Below are 12,040 nucleotides of genomic sequence, written 5' to 3' on the forward strand. Positions count from 1 at the left end.
TAATTCTTCTGGAAGATTTGGAGAAAAGTAAAAAATAGGTACAAAGAAAACTAGGAACACAAATAAAAAAGAAGGCAATCATTAACTCTAAGAAAAACGAAACGATCTATGAGAAAGGATAGGTAATCAACATCTAACAGTAATTACACAGTGATAATAATGTGAACATTGAATATTGACTTAACATAAAATTCTGCTATAACTGTACTGGCAGGATGGTAGATGGGGAAGAAGAAGAAAGAAAACTAAATTCTCACCCGTTACAATAGAAAATCAAATACCATATAAGAAAAAGAATAAAAAGTGGAGAAGTAGCTGTTTTGTGCAAAGAGAACTAAGTGTTTCAAAGGGGTGGGGCATGAAACTGTTTTTCTCTATAAGCTTTTTATTTTGTAAACTATTTTGATGTGTGATAATGATTAAAGAAAGCAAATATAAGTTTAGAAAAAAATAAACCAGGCTACTGCAATAAAAGATTAAGCTTAGTACATTTAAATGTAACGAAAGGAAATGATTACAACTAATTTTTGTAAGAAAATAAAATGCAGAGTTAGCTATTACTCAGAAAATATGGCCTGAACAGCCATTTAAGGAGGATTAAACATGTTTGCTCTGTTGTATATATGCATAACTGTGTTATATATGTATATATATATAATTTGTTATAAAATTAAAACATAATTTATAATAATCCTTATTAACTTGTAAATTGACATACCAGCATATAAATAAATTGTAAAAAATTTTCAGGAAATATAAATTCAATTTATAAAAAGAGAAAACATAAAAGCCTAAGGTAAACAAAGTTATAATTAATTTCAAATGATTAAGCAAATGTGTGTCCAAGATAAAGATTCAAGTTATTTTGTCCCTTTTTTAATTTCACAATGCATTGGCTTGGAAATATTTCCAGGTAGCTAGCTCTGTATTGAAGGTTATCTAGAGTTTCTGTTGTAGGTTGTTTTTTATTTTTCAACAAATATATTAATATACAAATATATTAATATTAATATATTAAGATGATGTTCTACTTATAAAAATCTAGATGGTAACTCTTATCGTTCCTGAACACATGTTGTTATAGCAAATGTGTACATTTGGAATTGCCTTCATGAGTACTTAAATTCTAAAACTAAGGGACTCAGCTTTAGATGCTGTCATATGTTGTCATATGACATCGATGATGTCTCCACATCAATAACATTGATGGCAGTAGTCTCCAGCACTGAGTTTCCAAGGCAACCCAATGGGGTGGAGGGCAGCAAAAGTATTAAGATCTCTATTTTTATTTTTAAACATATCCCTTTATGTTTTATTTCTGTAGACTTTGTTATTTACTACAGAATCTTTGCTCAGTAATATACACATATAGAATTTATAAATAAGCCTATGTATATTGGCAGTGTATTCTTAAAAAATTTTTACTGCTGGGATGTTATGATGAAAAATATTTGGAGACTGCTGGTTTAGGAAAGTGTCTCCCTAATTGTAGTTAGTGAACCATTAAAGTCCATGAGGGTAACACAAGCGTTCGTGAGGCAGGCAGGAGAAAGCCAATATGTCATCCTAAGTTAAAAACTTAATTTTAAGTTATGATTAAGACTTTAACAATTGGGAGGAGAAAATAAACCTTCTCATTGGCAAAATTTTATCCAACATCAGGCCTACCTGCTACAGATGAAAAAAATTGTAACAAAAACTCTATGTTGAAATATACAAATGGCTAGAGGTTTTACAGCCCTCCATATGTACATCTGTCACTCATAAGGCACAGACTATGGTAAAATGGTTCAAAACAATGCGCTCATATGGTGGTCATAAAAGCTTTTGTTGATGAGGCAGTGTTCTGCAGTAAGAAAAAACCTGAAAACCATTGATTTTGGAATTAAATACTTATGTATTCTAAGAGTAGTTCATTCTCTCATATGGGCAAAATACAGCTCATTTAGAACTACACTAGTCACTGTCCAACATGGTAGCCATTCATCACATAGGGATGTCTAAATTAAAATTTCATAAAATTTGGTCGGGCATAGGGGCTCACGCCTGCAATCCCAGCACTTTGGGAGGACGAGGCAGGTGAATCACACAAGGCCAGGAGTTCGAGACCAGCCTGGCCAACATGGTGAAACCCTGTCTCTACTACAAATACAAAAATTAGGTGGGCTTGGTGGCGGGTGCCCGTAATCCCAGCTACTCGGGATGCTGAGGCACAAGAATCACTGGAAACCCAGGAGGTGGAAGGCGCAGTGAGCTGAAATAGTACCACTGCACTCCAGCCTGGGTGACAGAGCAAGACTCTGTCTCAAAAAAAAAAGAAAAAAGAAAAGAAAAAACAATTAATTAAAATTTAAGATGTATTTCCTCAGTCACATTCATCACATTTCAAGTGCTCAATAGCCACATGTGGCTAGTGGCTGCGGTACCGGACAGCACAGACAAAGAACATTCCCATGAGTGCCAAAAGTTCTATTGGACACTACTGCTCTAGAATAGTATTAAGGGATTCTTTAGTTAAAAGGTTTAAAATCTTTATACTTACTAACTGTTACTTTGTCCTTATCCCCCAACATAATGTTGTTTGGTGTCAGATCTCTATGGACAATCCTCTTCTCCTTGTGTAAGTATCGAAGAGCTAAGCACAGCTTGAAACAATGAATAGAAAACAAATTTTATTTCCCCCAACATACATATAGCCAATGATGACTACTGCACATGTCTTTAAGAAGCCAGCTCAGAACTTTACTGTTTCAAGAAAAATTTAATGAAGATAAAAACATACCTGTATAAATATTTTCCATAGTCTTTCTTCAGTAAAATGGTGATGTTTTTCCTTCAAAGAACTGAAATGCTCTCCAAGCGGGGCTCCTTCTATAAGCTCCATAACTATGTACAATCTATCATCTATATAAATATCACAAAAGGTCATAGAAATTTAAACTCAATACAGATATTTCAAAAAACTTTACAAATGAGAGTTCAAGCTTCCCAATGTCTGTGCGGGACACTAACACTAAAGAATTAGGGATGACGTGTTCAATATGGATCCACTCAGCCCTGGAAGAGGTGGGGAGGGAGGGTCTTAGGGAAACAGGGGCCCAGCAACAGTATCTTCTGGCTACAGGCAACCCCTTAGCATAAGTTTACACTGGCAAATATTATCATTTTCTACGTATGCCAGGATGTGGAATGATTGAAAGGTGCCACAGAGAACAAGCAAATGACCTCCAGTCATGGAGGATTCCCTGAAGAACCTGTAAGCCCATCCTTCCTCCCAACAGCCTAAAATTTACTCTCAGATCAAGGCAAGACATTCAGAAAATTACATTTTCAACAGTATTGGTTCATAGTCTGAAAGATTTACCTTACAGAATTTTACACCGGAATAATGCCATGGTCTTGCAATGACACAGTTGAAAATAATACACATGATAGGAATTTCTGTTATGCCTTTCAAAAGCAAAAAAAAAATGGACTTCTCCAGGTTTTATCTTATGGATACGGAGAACTTCATGACTGACTGTATTTGTCTTTTTGCTCTGGATGCCAAGAAACAAAGGAATAAATTCTACTTCCTCCTCTAAAACCAATAGGGTTTACTAACAATGGGATGTGATATGTGTCTTTTGAAACTTTGGCATGTATACAAAATATGTGTGTAGAAAATGTTCACAAAAATGGAATCATACATGTTCTGCAATTTATGCTTTTTTTCATTAAGCAGCCTTATATTTCAGTGCACACAGATCCATACCATTCTTTCTGCTGGTTGTATGGTATTGCACAATACGGGGATACCATAACTTATTTAATCATTCTCCTACAGATAGACATTTATATTGTTTCCAATTTTTCATAATTTCAAGAAATATTCATTTATGTACCAATACTACCTCTAGCTTTATTTTTAATTTTCTCATCCTTCATTCCTCTTTATTGCAATTTCCTAATCTATTATATCATATTTTATATATTTTTAAGCCATTTCCAATTCTTCTTTTTTATTTTATTTTATTTTTTTTTTCTTTTTGAGGCGGAGTCTTGCTCTGTTGCAAAGCTGAAGTGCAGTGGCGTGATCTGGCCCAATGCAACCTCTGCCTCCCGGGTTCAAGCAGTTCTCCTGCCTCGGCCTTCCAAGTAGCTGGGATTACAGGCGCTTACCACCACGCCCAGCCTTTGTTTTTTTTTTTTTTGTATTTTTAGTAGAGACGGGGTTTCACCGTATTGGCCAGGCTGGTTTCAAACCCCTGACCTCAAGTGATTCACCCGCTTCAGCCTCCCAAAGTGCTAGGATTATAGGCGTGAGCCACTGTGCCCGGCCGCCATTTCCAGTTCTTTTTGGAAGCTGTCAGGTAGTAAAAAACGTTTTTGTTTTTTATATTAAGACAAGTTACGTCACTTCAGTACAAGTCAGAAGCCAACCTTTTTTGAAGGGATATGCACTAAATTATAGAAAATTATTTTAACATCAAGAACAAATGGCTAAGGGGACAGGATTTACTGCACAAGTTTTAGCACTGAGTTTTTCTGAGTCATGTAGGGGAAGGGAGATGGGTAAAATCTCCCATTTCCCGGTTGTCCCAAATGCCAATGTACACACACAAAAGGTTTTCTTAAATAGCAATAGCACTGATAAAGAGGTAGTTCGGAAGCCCCAGTCATTGCCTTGTATCTCTTTAAATCATTCTTCAAGTGGAGATTTATTTTGACATTTCATACGTGACACATATCATTAAAGCTTATCAATACTTGTATCATTTCTGTCACGGGTCCTATTTAAAACAAACAAACAAAAAAAGTGGCTGAGTTTAGCTTTATCTGTGTTTTGGTTCTAGTTCAGCATTCCATCATACCTGCAGAAAGCAAGCCTGCCTACCTGCAGAATCAGTCTGGGTTCCATCGCCACCTTGTGGCATTTACCTGAACTTCAGGTAAAAGAAATCTCAAAGACCTAGCTCTCTCCAACTTATTTTGGGGATGGAAAATGACACCGGAGTCAACAAAAGCAACTTCCTTTTCTTTTCTTTTCTTAAGGAAACCACCATCCATTAGTTTTCTTTTTTCTTGATCCTATTAAGTGATTTTTTTGTATATGAGAACAGCAATAACTATTTTCATTTGTTCATGTGTTTTTCACATGGGGAGCTAAGTATTTTGTAACTATCTTCAGGTCACTGACTAGGTCACTGTTTCGCTAGTCAAGAAAGTGATGCTTAAGATCATCTACTGTCATATTAACAAAAAAAGGTCAATAAAATAGTTGATAAGGTTTCTTTTGCGACATTCTAATATAAAAATATATGTGACAAAAATGTTTCCTTATTTAGAAATATCATGAAAACTCATACTTACTTTCCAGAAATGTTTTGTAATAACGTACAACGTTAGGATGATAAAGCTATAAGAAAATAAATAACAAACATGTATTGCACTGCTTCAAAATACAAGTTTTTTCACTGACTACTTAGTTGGACTTCATATTTGAAAACTACAAAGAAATTATACTTATTTACAAAGCTAGCACTTCAAGATATCATTGAACTGAGATTGTTGTGATTTTTAAAAACTTGTTGCTTATAAACTGATCTGAAAATAGTAATCCTATATAGCTTTATTAAATAAAATTTAAAACGTTCTATCACCTAACTTTACTACCTAACTTAACCAAGAGAACTATAGAGGTAGAAGGAATCTTAAGAATTCCTTTAGCATGCCTTGTCACAACCCCACACACAGACTGTATAAAGGAGAAAAGTGAAATGAGGTAACTTCTGTTGACTACAAATATTCATTGTTCTTTACCTCTCTCTACCATATAAATATTTATGTAAAGTTTGTGTCTATTTACACTATTTCTGTCTTTCTATGCTCTCCAAAATGATTAGTAGCAAAATGACATAATCTAAGAGTTAACTCATTTTAAATCATAGTAACAGTTGACAAGGACTTCCTACTTAACCAAGCTTTAGTCAGACTCCTCTGAGTCCTCTTCATGACTAGGCCTCATCCTTGGTCTGTCAGTTTTAGCAACTTATATCCTGCTAAGTCAGTTTATGGAAAAATCTCCCACCCTTGATCTCCAATTAAGTTTCCCATCCACTCACCCTTGATATCTAACCAAGTTCCTCTTAGTAAACTTCCGTCCACTGACCCCCTTCACCCTGACCATTGGCTCTGAGTCCTCAGCTGTCCGGTCCTCGAATTCAGAGTTGGGTTCAATCTCTCTCCTCTATTACAACAGTTTGACTTCTATTGCCATAGTATTGAATAACGTCTTCCTCACCATTTTTAAAGTGTCTGGTGAAATTTCTCTTTGATATAAGTTAAGAATGTTAGTGGAATTTCTCATGTTTTAATTTAAAAAAGATCATTTTCTAGAAGAATGCTAATATTTTTGTAGTTTTTGCTTATAATTTGAGTTTCTAGATAAAATTTATCTTAGAACAGTCACCATCACATCAACAAATGGCTTGCTTGCATCTCTTTTTGGTCTTTCTGCAAGTCTTTTTGCAGGAAGATTGCTAGCTGTCCACCAAAAACCTGCTGTGTCATTGCAGTGCAGTTGTAGCTGGACATGGCTTCCCAGTTAGAGAAGACTTCTCAGCCTCCCTTGAAGCTGGGGGTGAGGTTACCACTTAGCTCTGACCTGTGGAATATGAGAGGAAGCATGTGTGCTTCCTGTGTGAACTCTAAACCTTGGGAATAGCCCTCCATGCTCCTCCTCATCCCACCTTGGATGTGAGCATGGCTATGGCAGTTTCAACCACACAGATGAAGACAATGCACTAGGAGGTAACAGCACAAGAAGAGAGAAAAAAGCCTGCATCCCCAAATGATCGCATGGAGCAGAGAACACCTCCAACATGGTTTACTCACTTTGGGATTGTTCCGTGAAAGGGAAATAACCCACTGTACTGTGAGTCCTCTTTTTAAGCACCTGCATTTGGGATCCTCTTTGTTAATCTTAATTTACTCTCCCATTCTAGCCCCATTTGTTTTGCTTCTGCCTGCCACTACCTCCTCCTTTAAGGACTCAATGTTATCATCCTTTCCATCAGTTTGATCCTCTAGTGAGAGAGCAAGTTTGAGTCACCTAAAAGCCCAAGCATAGGCCTCCTATCTAACCCTAGTCTAACAGTTTCTTTTCTTAGGAAACATGCTAAAACAAATAATCTACTTCATCAACTAGCAAGCGGCCAGCAGATCTTAAACAATATGTGACCAGGTAACCAACCAGAACCATATTCTGGACCTGGCTCACCCATAAGGACTAAAACCATATTTGGGTCCAGATGAAAACACTGGACTGGCTTAGTCAAAAAGCCCTGTTCTAGCCTTTTGCTACAATGAAAGAACACACTGTGGAAGGCTAGATGACCACACAAACACATGAACAAACTACACATGAACAAACTTTTTAAAGTCTGGTCTATTAGTAATAAAATCAACTATAAAATAAACAATTAATGATAATATTTACTGGAGTAGAACTATCGATTTCTATGAATAAAGGTCTCCATGTTCATGGAATTTGTTACATCCCAACACAAATGCTATGCAAATGTGACTAGTGGAGGACGAAAGCAGCAAAGCTGACAGTGCACCACAGGAATTATAAATGAACAGTATTCATAATGAATGTGCAAACACGGAAGGCTGAGAAAGAAACCAATGTGTTCTTGGATCACACAAAGAAATCCCATTTCTCTTTGAAAAGTTTATTCTTCCTCCTCAAACAAACTTTCATAATGAGAGTTAATTGAGCTGTTACATTATGTCAGAGTGTTCTGCTCATGCCAATAAATAATAACCCATCTTGAAAATCTACACTCTAGATTTTATAAGCCATATTTGAGGAATGTTAACAGCTTGGTCCCATTTGGCAAAAGTCAAGAAACAGTCATATTTCTATGTATGTAACTAAGTAACCAAATATCCTAAAATATAATGAGAAAATAATAGATATGCTCACAATGAAAAGAAAAGGATTTCTCATATATGATGCATTCTGTACTGTAAATCCAATTGTTTTGCATCCATGACCCTGATATAAACTCCAGACAGTGTTTTATGCTTCAGTGTCAAGCTTTAGGGAAAAAGCTGGCAAAAATATCACTGCTTCAATGTCAATTATTTCATATGGAACTAGTTCATAAGCATCATGGACAAGAGCACCACAACTCTACTTTCTTGCAATGACATGTATTTAAGAAAAACATCTTCAGAAACAAGAAAAACATTTACCTGCTCTTTAACTATTGTTAATTCAGAAACAATATTCCTTACGCTGCTGTCTCGATCTTTCTTATCCTTTCCAAATGCTGGGTTATGTAAATTGACCTCTTTCATTGCTAAAAGATTTTGACCACTACGCTTTCTAACCTAAAATAAAGAACAACAACAACAACAAAAAAGGAACAGGGTAAAGAAGGAGAAGGTAGAAAGGGGAAGAAAGAGATAGACTAACAAAATCACATGAGTAACTAAGTCATATAAATAAGCCACAGAGCATTTAAAGTTCCAGCTGTATTTACATTAAGCTCAGCTCAAAACACTGGTATCCCCTGGGTCGATCTGCAATATTTAGTAGCATTTTACAATTTAGAGATTGCATCATGCATTGGAAGAAGCTTTTTTGAATATTTTTGTGACAGATTAATGATGCCTTTTGTCTTAAAAAGTCAGTGGCCGATTTCTAGAGCTTACAGCTAAAACAATATTCGTGTGGCTATCTCTGTTTGACAAAAACAATCATTCTAATTTTCATATCTATCTGTTTGCTATTTTTCAATGACAAGAGTTCCAATTCAATTGAATATCAGTGTGCAAGGGTGACATCCTGTTTGGTTGGGAGTATCAGAAATGTTCCCCAAGGGGAAAGTCACCTTGTAAACACAGCCAAAAGCTCCACTTCCAAGATGATCCAAAATCGCATAGTTGCCTATATATTTCGAAGGAGCTTTGTTCTGATTAATGCTTTCAATATTTTCAGCAATTTGCTTCAGTTCATCCTCCTAATCAAAATATAAAAAGGAAATGGGTTTCTGTGATAAATTCCATCCTGACTACATAGCAGCCTGCCAAAATATTGAAAACTCAGGACTTACCACTAATAAATTCAACTTGGATACCAATTCTTCATAAGCACTGATATCACGTACATAATGTCCTATGTCAATGAAGATCTCAAACAAGTCTGTGGGGAAAAGTCTACAGAGAAAATTACGCACACTTATCGTAGGACTTGGACACTGTTGATCATTACTTCCCTTTTTTTTTTTTTTTTTTTAAGATGGAATTTTGCTCTGTCGCCCAGGCTGGAGTGCAGTGGCGTGATCTCAGCTCACTGCAAGCTCCGCCTCCCAGGTTCACGCCATTCTCCCGCCTCAGCCTCCCAGGTAGCTGGGACTACAGGCGCCCGCCACCTCGCCTGGCTAATTTTTTGTATTTAGTAAAGACAGGTTTTCACCATGTTAGCCAGGATGGTCTCGATCTGCTGACCTCGTGATCCGCCCGTCTTGGCCTCCCAATCCCCTGCTGGGATTACAGGCGTGAGCCACCATGCCCGGCCCATTACTTCCCTTTTGAATGCAGCTCGCTCACTGATTAATTACACGAAACAAATTTAACTTCTTTTGGTTATCAACAAAGTTGGGGAAACAATATTCCCCAACTTACCTTAAAAAAATACACTATTTACAGTTTTCGTGGGGTAAGAAAAAAATAAATGGAGAAGTTCTAGAGATCTGCTGTACAACCTTGTGCTTACAGTTAACAACACTGTACACTTAAAATTTTAAGAAGGTAGATGGCATGTTAATATTTTTACCATAATTTAAAATTAGATATGATACAGATTATACAAAAATCTTATTTGTAAGATATTTGGGGGTATAGGTATTGAATATATTAGAAGGAAACATTTATTGGGTGTTTTTTGGGGGGGTGTGGAGCACTTTCATGAATGTCATTTGACTCAGATTTTAGTAAGAAGTAAATACTAATCCAACTTTTAAATTAAAATTCCATGAAAATAAAAATACTGGTATGAAAAATAAAACAAATAAGGAGATTCATTCATCATTCCCAAGACACTGGTTTCAAGGGCTTTTAAAATATTTGAGTTCACTAAAAGGGATGGTTTAGAGCTTTGAAATGAAAGAGCATAAAGAATAAGCAGCTGGGTGCAATGGCTCATGCCTGTAATCCCAATGCTTTGGGTGGCCGAGGTGGGTGGATCATCTGAGGTCAGGAGTTCAAGACCAGCCTGGCCAACATGGTGAAAACCCGCCTCTACTGAAAATACAAAAATTAGCCAGGTGTGGTGGTGCATGCCTGTAGTCCCAGGTACTCAGGAGGCTGAGGCAAGAGAAGCAACAGAATGAGACTTTGTCAAAAAAAAAAAAAAAAAAAAAAAAGAACTAATTTTACTTCATTTTCCTCTAAATCCAAGCATGATATAAAAATAAAGTAACAACATAAAATGCTCCATGCTTTCTGTACTTGATGTCAGCCAAAAGGCCAAAAAGTGATGCTCCATGCTTTCTGAACAAAAAAACACTATATTAACTCAATATTTTATGCCTATTCTGCCTTCGTAACAAGATGTTAGTGAAAACTTGGGCCTATGATTTTGGCTAACCCACCCAACTAAATGGTGTACAGAACACCACTGAGGGAACCAGTGTTTGCTTCACAAAATGGTGACCTTTCAGGCTCACCAACGCAGTATCTTGATGCCAGAACGTCCAGCCTCCCCTTCAAATGAGCTCCTACACTATCAAAGACACACAGAAAAATAGTTTGTTTTCCCTTTGATTAAATTCCCTTTGACTAAAGGGAAATTCCCAGATCGATTTTCAAATTTCTAGCTGGAAAAAAAAAAAGCTCATATTTTAATACCATCTTTTAAAAATGTCAATATCTTTAATTATCAAAAAGAAAACTAAAATTATAGCAGTCGCATGTAATTAAGGGGAGTTGTATTGATACAGCGATTTATGCTCTTTCATCATCATTCTGTTAATATTCAGTGTGGCTGGATACTGAATCACTACAATAGTTCACTTATATCTGTGAAATAAGAAATCTGAAGACACATGGTTTGCATACTGATGCGTTATTTTCCTACTGTTGCATCTAAGCCAAGTATGTGAAAACAGTTCAATCTAATGAGCTCCTAAATTGAATGATCACTTATATTTCTCTAACCTCATACCTTTTAAAGAGTGGTCTGTTTCTTTCCATGCTGAAGAGAAATCTCAAGGCTCTGAAAGCATAACACTAGAAAACAAAAGGATATGTGATTCTTAAATGGTAGCTCAGCAAATGAAAACATTTTCAGGAAAGAATTAACAGGAAGTAAACATTAACGTGACTTTATTGTAAGTGGCTGGTCCAGGTTGGAGCCAAAGCTTATAAGTGAAAACAAAAAAACACCAGCACCTGGGGTCATTCCCGTATTTACAAAGTGTTTATGTTGTAGAACGCTGGGAATACTGGCCTTGCTTCACTTGGTACTCGTCATTCATTTCTTTCTAGAAAGTACAAAATGAGTACAGAGACAAGAAATAAAATTCCAATGCTGAGAAAACCAAACGTCTGAAGATTTCCAGGAGCTCAAGGTTTATTTTGTTTCTAGCCTGCTATGTATACCTCAATATTTATATGGTTTCTGTGAGAAAATAAACACTAGAAATGATGACATATAAAAATAGTCACAGGCACACTGGACTCAAACTTGACAAATTGGTCTCCTGAGTAAAGAGTCTTAAGCATTCCCCAAATAGAACAATCTACAGTAACTCCCTAGAACGCTCAGAAAGAGGCCTGTGAGGCTTTAGCTAGGAAAAATAAACATCTGACATTTTGCAGTACTGAGAAAAAAAAGTGTGCCCAGCCTGCAGCTGTGCCTGTGCAATAGGCCACCATTGGAGTGATCAGGGTCTGCTGAATCAAATCTGAGATCAATTCCTAAAATCAGTGATCTGAATACAGAAGTGTCCCAAACAAATTGCCCAGAGAGGTGGGGCCGGCAACA

At 36.4% G+C, this 12,040-nt stretch overlaps 1 protein-coding gene across 9 annotated transcripts in view; it reads right to left on the reverse strand.

Annotated features, from left to right (window-relative positions):
* Positions 1 to 12,040, reverse strand: part of NEK10 (NIMA related kinase 10) — a 266,215-nt gene that overhangs the window by 174,932 nt on the left and 79,243 nt on the right. For all 9 annotated transcript variants that reach the window (XM_073023648.1, XM_073023647.1, XM_038002934.2 and 6 more), the window contains 7 exons: positions 11,219 to 11,283; positions 9,108 to 9,210; positions 8,886 to 9,014; positions 8,245 to 8,382; positions 5,353 to 5,398; positions 2,783 to 2,904; positions 2,543 to 2,645 (listed from right to left, as the gene is read on the reverse strand). In XM_073023648.1, the coding sequence (XP_072879749.1) occupies positions 2,543 to 2,645; positions 2,783 to 2,904; positions 5,353 to 5,398; positions 8,245 to 8,382; positions 8,886 to 9,014; positions 9,108 to 9,210; positions 11,219 to 11,283 (706 nt within the window). The remainder of the gene's footprint in view (positions 1 to 2,542; positions 2,646 to 2,782; positions 2,905 to 5,352; positions 5,399 to 8,244; positions 8,383 to 8,885; positions 9,015 to 9,107; positions 9,211 to 11,218; positions 11,284 to 12,040) is intronic.

The sequence above is a fragment of the Chlorocebus sabaeus genome, chromosome 15 (assembly GCF_047675955.1).
Source record: "Chlorocebus sabaeus isolate Y175 chromosome 15, mChlSab1.0.hap1, whole genome shotgun sequence".
Lineage (NCBI taxonomy): Eukaryota > Metazoa > Chordata > Mammalia > Primates > Cercopithecidae > Chlorocebus > Chlorocebus sabaeus.